Source organism: Acyrthosiphon pisum, chromosome A3, assembly GCF_005508785.2.
Source record: "Acyrthosiphon pisum isolate AL4f chromosome A3, pea_aphid_22Mar2018_4r6ur, whole genome shotgun sequence".
In the NCBI taxonomy this organism is placed as follows: Eukaryota; Metazoa; Arthropoda; class Insecta; order Hemiptera; family Aphididae; genus Acyrthosiphon; species Acyrthosiphon pisum.
The window spans coordinates 7,650,839-7,669,277 of NC_042496.1; the positions used below are offsets into that span (position 1 = coordinate 7,650,839).

The 18,439-nt window shown below is 33.7% G+C and overlaps 1 protein-coding gene, 1 long non-coding RNA gene and 1 other non-coding gene across 7 annotated transcripts in view; 2 read left to right on the top strand and 1 right to left on the bottom strand.

The window, feature by feature from the left end:
- Positions 1–889: 889 nt before the first annotated feature.
- Positions 890–10,644, top strand: LOC103309402. The gene is made up of 3 exons (XR_510717.3): positions 890–1,189; positions 1,729–1,926; positions 10,122–10,644. It is a non-coding gene; the product is annotated as an uncharacterized LOC103309402 (long non-coding RNA).
- An 879-nt stretch (positions 10,645–11,523) lies between these two features.
- The window catches only part of LOC100169433 (RNA-binding protein Musashi homolog 2), a 63,456-nt gene continuing 56,540 nt past the window's right edge, over positions 11,524–18,439 (bottom strand). For all 5 annotated transcript variants that reach the window (XM_008184733.2, XM_029491818.1, XM_008184731.2 and 2 more), the window contains 2 exons: positions 14,475–15,018; positions 11,524–14,371 (listed from right to left, as the gene is read on the bottom strand). In XM_008184733.2, coding sequence (XP_008182955.1) covers positions 13,547–14,371; positions 14,475–15,002 — 1,353 coding nt within the window. In that variant the 5' untranslated portion in view covers positions 15,003–15,018 and the 3' untranslated portion in view covers positions 11,524–13,546. The remainder of the gene's footprint in view (positions 14,372–14,474; positions 15,019–18,439) is intronic.
- On the top strand, positions 15,505–15,569 carry Mir1000 (microRNA mir-1000). The gene has a single exon (NR_040131.1). It is a non-coding gene; the product is annotated as a microRNA mir-1000 (primary transcript).

Sequence of the window (18,439 nt, forward strand, 5' to 3'; positions counted from 1 at the left end):
AGCGTTACTACTGACATTATACTATTCTACCTATATATGTATAACTTCTTAATAGTTATAACTTATTACCACTAAATTGATATTATATTATTACCTATATAGATCATAAATAGTGCTTGTACTTACAATATATACTACTGTAGGCAAGGTTAGGTTACCTAACCTAACTTCATATAATAATATAATATCTGACGTTATATAGATACATAATATAAAATGATGTACTATTGCACGCTCAGCACAATATAATATATATAAGTAGGTATTGAGTATTATATACGCGTGCAGTACACAATGCCTGTCGTGATGTATATAATGTAAGAGCCAAGAGGGGTCTGAGCTTGCTGCAGTGCCCCGCAGGGATTCCGTCGGCGAAATATCACCCGACGAAATCTCGCCCTCCCCTCGCCACGTCGGAAAAATTAATTATGAATAATGGAAGGGACGGCCTCCACCGCTGACGGAAAGTGCGCGCGTACAGTCATAATATTTTCATTCACGCCGAGTGCCTGCAACAGAGGATGGAGACTCAGCAGTGGTGGCGACGGCCGTAGTAGAGGGGTGGGCATAGTCGGGGAGGTGGTGGAGTTCGTATGTACAAGGGTCGCGTGTGTCCGAAGGGTGTGGCCGCCCTATCTGCCACGGATAACCTCTCTCCCGCCGACGAATCGTTCGGCGGCGGGGAAATAAAAGGGAAAAGTACCGCCGCCGCCTCCACCGCTCTCGCCGTCTTCACCACCGCTGTGACCGTCGCCATTTCCCACCCCCTTCAAGTTCGGCTATTGATTCCACCTGCAGCGGCGTTGCTGGGTCGGCGGCGGTGGCGGAAAGCGGTGTGCGAACAACGGCGCGTTGCAACGGCGGCGGCCCTCGCACACATCCGCCGCGCCCGTTCCGAAGGGCGCGAACGACGAACGACGGCGACCGGGCACGGCATCTCATCCGCGGTGAACCAACACACACACACGCACACGCGCCGGCGCACGCACACACACACTGCAGACACACGCGCGCACGCAAACACCAGTCGGCCCCGCGAGTTTCGTTTTGCAAACGTTTTCAGTGGGACTCGAACGACGGCCGCGGCACCAGGGACGGCGAACTGTAGGCGCACCGACACGGAACCGACGACCGGAAACCGTGGCCAATATTCATCGATATCCGCGCGAATACACTCGCCCGAGATCACGTACGTATGTTTTATGAATATATTTAAAAATGTTACGCATCATAATATACTACCTACACGATTCAAGTATAATATACCTATTTTAGGAGTCCTCGTTATTATTATAGCGTGTATGCCGCACCCGAAACCGGCGTCGTAAATATTAATATTTACCTATTTTACATATCGTAAAACGCGTATGTGCGGCGGTACAGTTGTAAGTACGCCAAAACGTAACATTATTTATATTATACAAATAACGACGACTTCTTGGCCACGGACTGCTGACGACGAGCCGTCGTACAAACGTCACTATAATATTATAATATGACTCATGATATCTCGTAACTTTAAATTATCGTTATTATATAATCGCACGATCCCGATGATGTGGATAATAGTATAATAATATTATATACCAACATTTATTATTATATTTTAGTCATTGGTACCTATAGGTATATAGTCACGGCCGGTGCCAGACGACGATAGCTATTGCGGCTGATAATAACCAAATATTATAGCGTATACATTATTCAGCGTGAGAAATTTCATTTCAGGAACTTCAAGCGCACTGGATATTTGGATATACTGCCGTTTCACAGTCCAAGTACACGACGACGCGTCGCCGACCGATCAAACAGTGCAACAGCAGCATCAGGACACGATATATAGGTACATCTACTCGTCCGTGATTTCGCCCGGGGACGAGTACACATACAATACACTGAGTTCGACGGATAAATCTGAGGTGGAAGGTAAAAATGATTTACGAAAAAATATAAAACGATCTGTATACACTATTTTATAGTGTGAAAATGTTCCGACGGAAACACAATAAATAAGACGCTATATACGATGTAGGTAAGGGATATGTTCGGGAAGGGGGTCGGGCCGCGACTGTACTGGTGACCGCGAACTTTTCCGACGCACGTTCTCTTCCGGCCACCTGTTTTCTATAAAATAATGTAATTTCCCCGTTTTCCGTTTATATATACATATATTATGTAGGTATGTACTATGTAAGTATATAATAAATAGGTGCCTGCATGAATACGACGAATTAGCGTAATTGAAAAAACGGTGTTTTTCCTATCTCTCTGGATCCGATCGGTCACACCCTTTTCGTCATATTATTTATTATTTATTCTCTATTTCGCACTCGTAAAACTCAAACGGGCGTCGGTCGAGTGGACGTGTTAAAAGCCATTTCAATACTACCCCGAAGTTCTTCGAAGGAGGTCATTGGAGGTTATATACTTACATACACCTTGAGTGCTTTCCACCGGTGGTTTTTTTTTTAATTTTCAAATTAATCTGATCGCGCAATTAAAACACCAGAAAAATCCATAACTGTTTGCTCAGGAAATCGTTTTGCACGCAATTCACGCGTTTATTTTATTTTTTTCATATTAATTGACCGTACACGAGTACACGACATAATATACTTTATAGTTTATAGTACTATTACCACGGAGTGTATAATATATTAAATGGATGTACAGGGTGGACGGCGGCTATAAATAATAAACTTCAGAGAGAACACAGCCGAGTAGGTACTTTTATTTTCATCATTAGGGTTTTGTTTTTGATCAATAAACCGGTATTTCAATGCCTTCCCGAGCGTAGCTTTACACGAGAATAAACCTAAAAATTTAAAAATAATGCTGCACTTCCACTCCTGACCCCATCGTGCAGGATTTACCGTGGTTTCTTTGAACCTATTGATATAGTAACCTGCCTAACTATAACGAGTTTTGTCTTGTTCAGGAATTTTAAAGTTTACTTATTCTGCAGTACCTACCTATATAGTGTTATTTTCTTAGAAGTTATAATAATACATATTGATTACTATTCATATTTTTGTTATACCAATGCATAAACGTTTATATAAAAACAACTATATAAAAATGTAAATCGCAAATTTAATCGTTTTGAACAGTTAGTGGAAAGGCCATTTTACGGAATAGGTACTTAATGGGGTAACAATATGTACACAACTACATTTAATTTGATTGCGGTTACCGGGTTACTACAAGAGTGTATAGAGTTTCAAAGTATATTTTCGATGTTTAGAAAAATTTTCAATAACGCAGAATGACAGTTGCAATAGTTGTAAATAATATTCAGTTCTACAATTTAAAACTCGTAGATAGGTTACCGACTACCAATTGCACAGAAGCTACGTTTGCCAAGAATCTTTTTGCTCGCCAGGTCGTTTTTTTGACAAGAAAAACGTCATTACTATTCATACAATAATATGTGGTACCTATCGCTTTAAATTGAATGAGTATATTATACACGGTGATCCGTTCAACGTTCTGAAGCATTAATTTTAAAGGTTAATTGTTGTAATTTTTAAGTAGTATTTGTAACATTATTGTTTTTTAAATATTGTAACTTACATTATGAAAATATAAAAACTACAAACTTACCTCTTCAGAATGACAAAAACAGTAGGTACCTATACTTAATGCATCTCATACAAAATTACAATTTGGAAATAATAGTTATCGAAATTACGAATGCCCATCGTGAAGTGAGGAAACAAGGTTATGTAGTACGAGGAATTTATTTTAAAATTTAATTTTTTTCACGGTACGCATAAGACCAATAAAGTACGCCTTTGCAGACAATAACGATAGTACATTAATAATAGTACGCCGCCCCTCCACTCCTTTTATATATCCGAATGCTCAATTCGCGCGCGTGGACCAAGGCTAACGACCCCGGCAGCAGGAGGATTCGAAGTGGCGTTTAGCCGTGGTTTGCCAGACGATATAATGTAGGGGCGCGATATAGCCGGAGGGGCGAGAGGGAGAATTTGACGATTTAAGCGGTTAGTTCGCAGGGCTCGAACGCGATTTCTATACAGGCAGAGCTGCCGCACACACATCGGAAAACGTGTACATATATAGGGTGACGTTGATCTCCGTCTCAGAGACATCTGGCCATATATATATATATATATATTATACAAGTCCGTGTGGGTATTTGGTGGCGTTATGCCGCCGGGAAATCCATTTGCGACGGAACGAGGACCGCGCGACGAGAGTTACCGGCGGCGTTGTCGTGACGACCGTCCGAGACGCTCGCGCGCGCGCATTGTATGATGATACAAAACATTTTATTCTATGACGCACTGTACCCTGTGCAGCCGATTACAGAGTGCACACCGTAAGTAAACATATAATATTATATTATAACGCACGTCGATGGTGGCCAAAGTTCGGTTTTCGTTGCGATCACACGACCAACACATTTAGGGTAGGACAGCCCTAGTGTTTTTTTAATGACCCATTATCACACTATATTATTATTGGCAATAGGAAATTGGTAGACAGGTAGATACCTGCTGGATTTAGGACTATACTTTGATTTATGTTTCTAATAATAACGTACATTTGAGTTTAAATACGATTAGTTTCCGCACTATATATTGTAGGTAGGTATAGGTACCAACAAAAAAGCCTCAAGATATGTTCCATATACTTCCATAGGTACATATATAAAAATCATTCTTCTTACAGTGCCCAAAATATCAAATTTAAAAGCATTTAAAATTCAAAACCAAGTCATCGGTGCCTATACACCGACGGACCGTCGTTCTAATGATAAAATGTGTTCAATGTATCGTCACCACGACGATATTCTATTCTATAATATAATTTGTTACCTGCACAGTACACTCAAATTCGGTGGCTGATGTCCGTTATTTAGTTTGGGTCAATGCCACCGCGCCGGACGCAGCAGCAGGCACCAGCGGAGATCGCGTGCACTAGGGCTGTTCAAATTCGTACTTGTATTTTCACCCTACTGCTTTTACCGAAGGTACTCAAAATTCGAGGCCAGGCTGTGTTTGTACGATGGATTGACATATATGATATAATATAATACTATTATAATATATAGCTAATATTTTTTGCACAGTTAATCTGATTTTTACTTACATCGATGGCGATGCAATTTCCAACTCGATAGATAAGGCAAAACGGATGTATGTATAAAATGTTGGAAAAATTCAAAAGCTCAGATTCTGATACAGGCGTTTTGTATATCTATTATATTCTATATAAGTCAGAGACTCAGAACAAACTACTAAAGACAGTAAAGACTGAATAGAGGACGAATTAACTTTTTTTTGTTGCTCTATAGCTAAAAAGGTTTGCGATATTGATACCATTGTGCATTATAGGCACACTATTTCTTATATTACCTTTATTTTATCTAATCGTATAGACGGATAGTAGTAAACTAGTAAGTACGGATGCCAATTAAATTCCTACACCATATAAATCATTTATAACGTATTGTCATTTACTCATTGTATTATCAAGTAGGCTTAGGTACACAAACTCGGTTCAATTGCACATTTGCAACGTATTGTATTCTACACTTGTGACTTGTACTATCTTTATGTACACTTTCAAGTCTCGCTATCTATTGTCACTTAACTGTGTACCTACAGAAGTGGCAGGTAGGTACATAAACCCCCATTTAATATTTATAATTCAAATACACTCGTAAGTATATTATTCATTCGTTTCTTATACGTGCAGATTTAATGGTGAACGAATAACTTTCAGGAGTCTCTATACGTAAAATATATATTTTTGATTTTTCTTGATTCAATAAATTCATTTCATCGTTCTTTTTTGTATTATGTGATTTGGTATGCACATTTCGAATTCTCAGCCTGTAATAAATATCATTTTAAATACTTGTTTTCAATAACATACGAATTCAACCATAGACCACTTTTAAAAGGGTATATTAAAATTAAGTATTGCTTACGAGAATAAACATTTTATTTTAGACAATAGATAATACCTACCCTATAGTAATTTAATAAATCGTATAGCAGAAAATAATTATTTTGCAGAATTTCATAAGCGAAACACGCGATACCTCCTACAGGTATCTAATTTAGAGCAGATACTTAGGTACATAATGGTTGTATTTTACCGGTTAACTATTTATAGGTTTATTATGAATTTTATTGGTAAAATTAATCCTAATATCTCTGACTGACTGAGTAACTATGACTTGACCTCGTAATAACCGTAGATCGCTTAAACTGCACATTTTGGACGCATTGCGTGCGACCATAATTTATAGGTTGGTATCTAAATGGAAATACGTAGTACCTACCTATATATATATACCACTGGGAAATACCTTTTTGTTTTTTTTCAGCATTTGAAATTAATTAATATTTTTTAAAATTGGTTATAAACTTGTATATCAGATATAATGTTAATTCGGTGTCTTTCGAAAAAAAAAACCTAATTATTATAAAGAATATAATATCGTTATTTTGTTCAAAATTATAAATGACTAGATGGCATGTCGAAAGTTAACAACTACGACTATGCTATTGGTAGATAGAAGGGTTATATGTATCTATAATTCAGATTTATTTGTACTTAAAAACAATACCTATATAAACACTGTTAATGTTATGATTTAAATATTTATTATGTTCTATTGTTCTCAGACTGCAGGTATCTATTATAAAGTAGTTAATATTTTAATTTCCTAAATTTTAATTTTCTTATGAATAGATACAATTTTATTATTTCCATTGTGTTTTTAAACATGATTACTTTATGGGTAATTACTACATTTCTACAGCATGATCTACCCAACCGAATTCGTTATAATGTTGGCAAAAAAATACACTCATAACTCAGTAGCAACTCTCAAAATAAGCGGTTAGCCAATGGTTATTCGTATTATGATTTTTGACAAAAGACGATTTCAGATTGATTAGGTCTAGTGTGTTGCCTGTGTAAAATATAATTTGTAGTTTGTTCAAGTACCTACCTACGAGGATAGAGATTTCACGCCAAAAACGACACACGTTCGCTGTAAATAGTTAAATCAACTGCATGATTTCAGTTCCCTAAGTGGACATATTAGGTATGTAGGTACATCGTCCTTAATGACATAATTGAGATTTTAGTTGTCACAAAATGTTTCGTTTCATCTTTTCTTAAGTAGTCTGAATAATAATATTACAGACTTTAGGATTTTAAACTTAACCAGCTAATGTATAACATTGAGCATTTTGCATTTTCGCAGAGTCAATTATAAAAGCATAAAGACAGAGAACGCATTTAAATATTATAATATTTGGTATTTTAAAACGATCGATTTATTTGAAAACATGACATATCGTAACTAGTATAAAGGCGGTCTTCTTAGTTTCTTTGGATTCAGCGGCGACTAATATCAACATGTACAAAGTCCCTGAAAAATTCATAAAAAAGAAATGCACAAATAATAAAAACGAACAAATGTACAATATAAAATATTTAGTTATAAGTACAATATTATAATATAATAAATTATTATGAAAATTAATAAATTGATCTCTCGTCGATTGAAATCTTCTGGAATAAATATTATTCATAATATCATATATTATAATATACAATTTATTTTACATTATTTACACGAGTATTGCAACACTAAATTCTTTGATATATTATGGTCTGCAAGGCAAAACAAATTCGGTAAATAGTTTTCTTGAACTTACCATTCCATATAGTATACGAATTCGTTGTTAGATATTATAAAAAAATGTTTAGGTACAGTAGGTACACCGTACAGATCATCATAAAAACAAAACTTAAATTAGTTCAGGGATGCATATTATCATATTAAATAAAATAGGTATAATATGATTAAAAAACGATAACAGATATTATAGTGTTGTAAACAATATATATCTAGGTACGTTGATTGAAGTGTTAACTAATAATCTAAAATAAGGTATGAAGTAGCACACAATATTATGATTGTAATAAAAAAACCACGTTTATGTATTTTTATGGGGTAAAAAATGTATTTTAAAGTAACTTTTTCGAACTAACAGAAAAAAAAAAATAGTAGTAATAATAATAATAATAATAATAATAAATACAAACTCTAATCACATCATCTACGCCTAAGCTAACCACAAATACGAATATATATATATAAATATATATTATATTATATATTATATATATTTATTGATTCTAGGCGACTAACCAAACATGACTAGACCTAGCCTAAAAAATTGTTGTACAAAATTTACACACGTTATATCGATTAAATACACGTCTAAATATATCTTGTTATATAAAAAATAACATATCGATTTACATTGTTAGACAGTCATGGTTTAGGTGCTACTCGTATACTCACTAATGATGTTTCGTATTAATTTATTATTACAAAGGAAGACTTACAAAGACGAATATTAAATTTAAATAATATGTCACGACATCTGATATATTAATTAAATCCGTAAATAATTAGTAAAATATATATACTGATTAAAAATAAGACTAGATCAAAAAACGACTAGTACAAGGTTCAAATATCACAAATTTTACATATTTCAAAGATCGTATTAATAATAATAATAATAATAATAATAGTAAAAAAAATGTTATATATATATATATTATAATATGTATAATATATATATAAGTACGTAAATATCTTACAATTCGTATTTTATTCCCGTGAACGATATATATATATATGTATATATTATATATATTATACGTATTATAAATATGCCTAATTTTTAAAATCACTATAAAAAATACACGATGAACAACGAGAAAAAAAATCTAAAATATTACTTCCGTCCATTACATTATATATAAATATATATATATATATTAGGTACGTAAATATAACAAATTAATATGTTTAACTAAATAGGTTTTCGTACGCTATGCCACTAGTTTGGCGTTTAAAACTAAGTGTTTATACATAAATATATATATATATTTTTTTTTTGTATGAATATATAATATGTAAAAAAATGGTACACCTAAATATTAATTAATTAATTAATTACACGCTAAACTATTTGAGCAATATATAATAATAATGATAGTAATAATATAATAAGATAATATAACATCATTTTATTCATTTTTTTTCTCAGATATTATATTAGGGGAAAGGACGTGAATTTCGTTTTTCCCGGAAATATTACAGTACACACGAGTGAAATTGAATAAAATCCATAATACTAAAGCGCACAGAAAAGTATGTGAAAATAAAAATGGCACAGAGCTAAATGTACCTAATATATAATGATAAGTGTATAAATACAAGATCCGTTGTTAGACTATATTAACATAAATAGTTATTAATTTGGTGTTAGTTTTATACAGGTATAATATAGTATATATATTATGTCATGTCTACTTAGATACTACTTCCAACAACGGTGGAAACACATGCAATCGGCATCAACTACGATTTTTTTACGAGCTACGGATAGTAGTAGTATAATATATAGTAATAGATGTATTAGGCTGGTTTTGAAGAAAAAAAAAAAAATAATTCTAAAATTTGTCAATTTTTTTGATTAATAGTGCTCGTCAATTTTCACTTTTTTTTTATTATTATTATTTACAAGCGATGCACCGCTTCGCCAAAGGATCTGTTGAACAGTCAAGTTCTCATCGGTTTCTAAGACGATCATAATGCGTTATATTATAATATACGATACTACGGTAGTCCGGTCCTGTCGTCTGTAAGAAAAAAAAAAAATTATATACCATACTTACCTACGGCACGGTATATGGTTATAAGATAATATTATACAATATGTCTCGGGAGACCGAAGTCGGCAGCTGCTGTCGCGGTCGAAGTTGTCCTTCGTCGTTGTCGTTGTAGAACTAAACACAAAATCGTACACACACCCATACACACTTAATATCAATTGGTCACTAATTTTTTTCAGTATCGTTTTTCGCCATATTCGCAGTAATATACGCTTCTAATGTTATAATGTTATGCGTAGCTGATATAGGTATTATTATTATTGTGATACGAGTCTATAAAAAGCGCCGACTAATGATAATAATAATAATAATAATATAATGTATTTTATGTACTGCTGCAAACGTTGTTAACAATATTATTTTCTGTTCTACAGGTGAAACACGGCCGCCGATGTCATATTATTGTCTCCGGACACCGCCGGTCGTTTGTTCCACGCGGAATAATAGTAATAATAATACAAAATAACAACGATTAGTAATTATAAAATATTACCAAACGTTATTATTATTATATTATTGTTAATGGTCCATAAGTCGTGCGATAATACGCGGGCCGTATACAATGCAAGGCGACGAAACAACAGTACATTATTTTCTACGCCACACTACAACCCGTTACCGCAAATTCAACAGTTATATATATAGTGAGTAAAAACAAAAACAAATTTAAAAAAAATTCTAATATCACTATAACCTACTTAATATAATATAATATTGTATTATATATTTATATATTTTTTTTTTCGTTCTCGTCGGCTGTGTATACCCGAGCGATACTGTCGAAAACAGTCGGAGGTATACAAATGTGTATAAATTATTAAATAATTATTATTACATGATGATAATGTTGTATACGTGAAAAAAATTAAACTATTTCGTTCGACACGTTTTGTCAAAACCAAAATGTCGTTTTCATTTTTTTTTCGTCTGCTAGCAGCAAATATTACATAACATTATGTATTGTATTATCGGTAATAATAACAACAGCAACAACAATAATAATACGGCTACGTATTATATATTATGTATAGTCAGGGTTAATTTCAGCGGCACGTAATTATACTTTTATTATTACGACGCGAATATGTATAAGTCCATACTCAGCAGCCGTTTACGTATTATTATGCTATAATATATAATAATATATATCGTATTCTTCTAATGGGTTAGTAATATTTTTAACTACTTCAAACAACAACAACAACAACAATAATAACAACAGCAACAACAACGGTTAGGGTTAATAATGATAATAATATAATATCATCACTCTACTGTCTAAATAATAATATTATATAGTCGGTGTACAGACGGCTTCTATATAATAGAATAATTATTGAATATGTATAATAGTGTGTGACACACACATAAACACACATACTCGGTAGATGCTGGAAAGAGGAGTGGGTGAGGGAGAGAGATGAGTCTCAGCCCCGCGGACGGACCATACGCGGTGATATTGCCTACATATCACTCGCGCGGTCATACTCATGCAATATATTATTATTATATTATGTATGTATAGTACTGTATTAGTATATAGGTAATAGTATATATTTAGATACATAGATATTGGTATTATAACAACATTACGGTAGTGTGGTGTTAGGATGGTATAATAAGATTGTTTTTTTTTTATATACGATTATTTCCTTTGCTCGAATATATATATATACACATATACATACACATAATATGTGTATATATATATATATGGATTAAATAATAATGATCTAAAAAAAAAACAACTCAAAAATTATATTGAAAACTTTTAAATTAAATAACCAAAAGCGGATCGGTCGGATTTTCTACTGACAAATACTACTTTTATTTATTTCCGTTTTATAATGTAAACAACACAGCATTTTTAAACATTTAACTACTAGAGTGCGTAAAGAACTAAATTGTTAATAAAAAATAATAATAGTAATAATAATGATAATAATTGTAAATAATAAAAGAAATGAAGGATCCACGTATATAGAGGTATCTAATACTACTGTTAATAATTTTTTTTACGATTTTTCATCTATACGTAGGACTACACACGAATATATAGTAGAGAACATCTACACAGAAACTAAATAAATTAATAATAATAATAATAGTAATGATAAAAAAAAATGTCAAAAAGTGTACACTTAAATACTTCTTACAGCTATATATTTTTTTTTAATAATAAATAGTAGTTAATAATATTACTCTACAAAAAAAAGTACTAAACTAAAAAATACTGTTAAAATACACACCAAGTCTAAATGACTTCGACATTAAAAATATACACCTAGAATAGGTTTAAATGTACTAAAAAGTCTAGGTCTAGGATACGACACAAAACCGGAGTATGTAAAAGCATCGCTAACCCTCTTTCGTATAATTGCTTTGTCTTCCTTTTTATTAACTCTCAAAATATTACAAAAATAGAGGGCTTACCACTAGAGTAAAACTATACTAAAAAAAGATTTAAAAAAAAAAATATATATAAATAAACAAAGAGATCAATAACCTTTTAAGTATTATTGCTTTACATACATATAATAATGTTCTAATTAGTATTGTCCAGTCGAATCAGTGCTTTTCGTAACTTTTACTTGTTTAATTCTAACAAACTAAAAACTAAAACGCGCTGAAAAATTAAATTATTATATTTATAGTAGATAATATTATACGTTTTAACTCTTTTAGTGTCTAACTAAATATTGAACTCGTGAGATTTTCATTACTTAGACAATAAAAAAAAAAAAAACAAAAAAACAATGTACGATTGATCACTAGGCGGACAGCTAAAATTAAATTGTTGAACAACTCCAATGTCTTGTTTTCTACTGATTTAAGTACACAATAAGTAGTGAGAAAATAAACAAAAAAATATATACATATCATAAAAATTATTGTTTTTTGTTATACATTTTCGTACTTTATATTTTCTCTCTAAGTTAAACTACTATACTATAGCGAGTTAGTAAATCTGATTTTAAAGAAGCGTTTGATATAAGAAGCGAAAGATTTATAATTATCAAGTATATGCATGTATACACATATTATATACAAAATTTAAATATATGTATACATGCATAAATAGAGAGAGAGAGAGAGAGAGAGAGAGAGAGAGAGAGAGAGAGAATGAAATATATAGAGAAAAGAGAATATAATTTATGTAATGGTATTTAAAAAAAATTGTCATGATGTATGCTTGTGAGCTTTGGTCCTTAATGGAATGTATTTTCTCTACTGATCATTGGAATTTTTTTATTAAAGAGCAAAATAATACATTAACTAATTAATTAATTACACGTTATTTAGACACTAACCACACTACTATTAGAAAGTTGAGAAATATTCAAAATTAATAATAATTATTGATAGTAATAATAATAATACACAAAAAAAAAATAATAATAATTAATATTAATGATAACTCTGACTAGAAATCGTTAGTTTTATCCGATGAAAAAATAACTCACGACAATGAGGCAGTGGTATGGCACACGCGCGGATTGATCTCCGAAGATCTGGCTGTCAGCCTCGTCGATTTTGAATAAAAAAAAAACAAAAAAGATAATGAAACGCGGTTGGGCATGGGTGGGAATAAGGAGGGTTCAGTTGGGATTTTTTTTTAGATTTTTTTGGTTGAATATTAAAAAAATAATTTCAATGATAGAATGTATCTGAGCAACAAGAGAATGTTTTTCGTTTTATTTTTTTGTTCGGTTTTCTCATTTACGCGAAAAAAAATTGACCTGACCAACACACAACATACAAACAGCACAGGACGCGCGCAATAAGGGTTGAAACGGGCCTAAACGTACATGCCGCCCATGCCATACATGGACGACCAGTCGATGCCTTGGAAGCCACTCATGTCGATGCCGGACAGGCTGTAGGCCGGATACGCGGCCTGCGTGGCCGCGGCAGCTGTGGGCACCGGTTGCGGGGCGGCGGCTGCTTGCTGCGGGGCCGCAGCTGCGGACACCGGCACTGGATACGGGGCGTAACGGTAGCTGGCCAGTCCTGGGTAAGTGGCGAACAGCTTGTTGTAGTTGTGCGCGGCCACCGCGGCCGCGGCTGCTTGAGCCTGCGCCTGGGCCTGTGCCTGAGCTTGTTGCACTGCTGCCAGCTGGTGGCTCGCCTGCGACACCGGGGCGGCTGCCACACGGACGCCCAGCGGCCCACCGACCAACACAGGGCGCTTGCCCAGCAACAGGCCTGCGGCGGCCGCGGCCGCTGGCTGCACCAGTTCCTTGGGCTGCGCCTTCTTGCATTCCACTTTCTTGTTCTTGATCGTATGGAAGTGGATCTCGCATATCGTGTCCACTATGTCATCATTCTCGAACGTGACGAACCCGAAGCCACGGTGACGTTTGGTGTGCTGGTCCATCAGCATCACTGTCTCCTCTACCTTGCCAAACTGGCTGAAGTAAGCCTTTACCTCGTCAGCGGTGGTGTCCTGGCTGACACCGCCTACGAATATCTTCTTGGTTTTACTGCCGGCCTTTGGGCGATTCTTGGGTGTCGCGTGCTTCGGGTCGATCTTCTTGCCGTCCAACGTGTGTATGGGCACGGCTAACACTTTCTCTACAGTTTCTGCGTCAGAAAACGTGATGAATCCAAAACCACGACTCCTCTGCGATAAAAAAGAAACCAAAAAGGACAATATAGTCATTACATTTTATTCGTGGGACAAACATAAATATATAATATAAGCTTCCCGACTCTGACATTCTCACCTGCGTGATGGGATCCTTCATGATGAGTACATTGGTCACATCACCAAACATGCCGAAATACTGTTTGAGCTTGTCGGCCGACGTCTGCCAGCTGAGTCCACCGACGAAGAGTTTGGCCGAAGTGCCTTCGGTACTGCTGTTTGGCGTTGACCGGCCGCTGGGCGATGGTGCCGAAACCATTTGTTCGACCGCCACGGCGCCATTCTGTTTGCCGCCGCCGATGATGGCCTGTTGTTGTAATTGCTGTTGCTGTTGTTGTTGTTGCTGTTGTGCGGCCACCACAGCCGCGACGTCTTGAGCTGACTGATTGCCGTTTTGCAGCGGAGAACCCGCCTTGTTGGCCGCCGACACCGCCGTCGGTTGAGGCTGAGCGATTTTCACCAAGCCCGGCAGAGGGCCACGCACTGACTGGTGGTGCGGGTGCAAGGCGAGCGGCACCGGTGCGGCGGTCATCGGCTGCGGCATGCCCATGCCACTTGCGGCCAGCATGCCACTAAAGTCAGCCGCGTGTTCGGCCAACGTAGCCATTTGATCCACTCCCAAACTATATGGAAAAAAAATGTTGTGTTAAATATACAATAATTGTAATGACGTTATTAGGCCGTTAAGCGCGAATTATATTATTTTTCGTTTTGCGATTATAATTATTATTAATGGTTTTCTTTTGTTTGTATGTCTACAGGTGAATAATTGCGATCGTAATATTTATTATCAACGCAAGAAGTACGGATAATAAACAGCATTATTACGGCGACATACAATCATTATCAACAACAGCTACGTCACAACAACAACAACAACATAAATGGTAAGTCTACACAAACTTTGCTCTAATACGTAAATAATAATAATATGTATAATAAAAAAAACCAGCTAAAAATCGTTTATAACAATGTCATATCTGGTATGTGTGCTTCGCAGGGTTTTGCAGACTACAAAATATAACATACAAATGCGGCACGCCTCGGAGAGAGACACCCATCGACGAAATACTTTTTACGACAAACAACGTTTAATGGATAACACTCCGATATTGTCCTGTCACAGCAGTAATGTCACGTATCTGAATCGTACTGCTGTCGCGGGACATTTTCGGAGCTGTCGTCCGCATGAGCAACATTCATCTCTCAATGATGTATACCAACAACTACGAACAACAATAATCACAGCAACGGAATTCGGTGGAAGAAATAAGAATCACATTAAGTAGTACGGATTTTTTTTTAATTCATTGTTTAATTATGTTATTTTTATCGAAATCGTCGAGAAAACCAAACATATGGATCGCATATTTTATAATATTGATGTGTATACCTAATATTTGTACTTATCCTGTGATGAAGAATTTTTTTTTTTACATTAAAAGAAGGGTTTACTATACTCGCTCAAACATATACAAACATATTCACCTAGTCGCAATGTTTAACATTCGAACTTTCGTCAACTATTTTGGACTTCCGAGTTTGGAAATATTAAAGCTAATTTTATTATAATAATTATTATGTATTTTGATTATTATTCAATGATGCATTTTATTCCTGACATGATTATTTTCGGTTTATGAATACTATAAATTGTTGATTAATAATATTATTGGCAATTTAATATATTATAAAGTACATACATAGTATTAAGTTTTGTAGATTGTATTCATTTTAAAGGTAAAAACCATGCTGCGGCTTTAAATATTGACAGCACAAATACACATTATATAATATAGTCTGTCAATGTGTAAATAATTAAATAATTATTTAAACGATTGTAGGTACGATAGGTACGCATATTATTTTTGTATAATATATTTGTCTCATTAATATTTAGGATACGAAGTTGTCATACATATTGATTGAATATTAAGTATTAACTATGTTTCTTAAAGATGTAGGCGTAAAAATGCATAAAAATGCATTTTAAAAATCCACGTACAGGGAATGTATCTATAACTTTAATGTTACTTTTCAAAATCACTTAAATAACGGTAGGTAGGTAGTAGGTGTAATATTATTTAGGTGAAGAATTTCTTATTAAATGAACAATTATATATTTGAACTTTTAATAGCCAATAAAATATATTAAGACTAATTTGTATTAGGTAGTGTATAAATAATTTCTTTTATACAAAGTTTTTATAGTTATTTTATGTCGTTAATACATTTTTATAGAATAATAAAAGAAGAGTTAAATCAAAGTCAATACTTTAAACTTTCCTAGTATAATACATGAACAGTAAAATAATAGAAAATACAATCTTAACAGTTTGTTTTAATATTTATATGGCATTGTGGTGCGTGAATGAACATCATATGACATGATAGTACAAAACACACATAATAATTTTATTTTAGTATATTGTCGGCCAATTAAATGTTCTAATAAAATGTATATAGCTGTAAACCTACTATAGAACTGTGTATAAGTAATGAATTAGCGTAAGTTGAATAATAATGTAGTGAAAATATGTATCTGAACTTATTTATAGCCAGTAATAATAACTTTTAAGTAATAGTGGCATAACACTATAACGACAACATAAATCTGTAATAGTACCATACACGTAGAAGTAAAGTAAAGTATAATAATAATTAAAAGACATTAACGTTGGCAAGTCAAATTAAGTATTAAGATTAAATTGAATGCGAACGATTAAAATGTAATTTAAACAATGAATCATATTAAATAGTAAATTTGTCAATGTGATCAGAACCATAACAATTGGCAATATAGGTATATATTTATTTTTTGCACAGTCTATGTAAAAAAAAAAAACAATTACTCTAGATGACTTTACTTAAATGAGTTTATGTTTGTACTGTATTTATAACAATATGACGCGAGATTTTATTTTTAAATGTCTTATACGATGATACTACAACACAAGTCGGGCGGATACACGATATCGTTTATTATATATTTTTTACACGTTTAAACGCGGAACATAAATTGATAACATTTAGTTGTAGACACTAGACACTCTTTTTGTGTACATTAATCATTTTGATATATTATATTTATAACTTAAACGCCCCCCTCCCGTAGCATCCGTCTATTCGGAACTTGGCCAAAGCACCTTTATACACAACTTTGCAACAGAGCAAAAACGTATTAATCATCAATCAGTCAATGTTAAACTTAATAGATTTTAGTATAGTCATATACTATTGTGCTTCACGGATTAATTATCACTATTACAGCTCGAGGGTAAAAAGAAAATCAATAACTCCTTGATGACACGTCAGACCAGACCTTTTTAAGTTTATCAACCGGTCGCATTTAATAAATTATTATAAAAACGTATTCCATAATTATTTTATATAATATACATGTTTATACAAAAACATTATATACAATTATTTCTTATCTTTTTGTCACGTTCAAACTGTAGGTACAGTTTTTCAATTAACTTGGTCGTCACTCGTCACGTAGAGCAATGAATAGAACAATATTCTATACATCCATTTTTATAAGGGCTAAAAAAAATTTAATTTAATCGACGACAGCAAAATAAAAATAAAAACACTTTGACCGAGAAAAAGAAACGGAAATGGCAAACGCATTTTGACGTTGAAAAGGAAATATAGTTCAAAATTATTAATACTCCAATACGTTCCAGCAAACCCGAGATGTCAATGATTGCGTTTAAATCAAACGAGACCAAGATAAAAAAAAAATTGAACGTTTTATATTTTACACTTTAAAATCAATAAATGTTATTCAGTATGCAGAGCTGACTTAGTGTTTGGCGGGGAGGAGACGGATGCGTTCTGTATTCAAGATGGTACATCGAAGAAAAAATTCAAACCGACTACAAGGAGAAAAACGTGGAGAAGAATGATAGATATAATATGAATTAGTTTCAGACTGGTCAGTGTTTTTTTTTCAAATCAAAATACAACGATCAATCATATTTCTATTGAGTAAAATGCATTGTTTCGGTTTTATGAATACAATATTATAATATTATTATT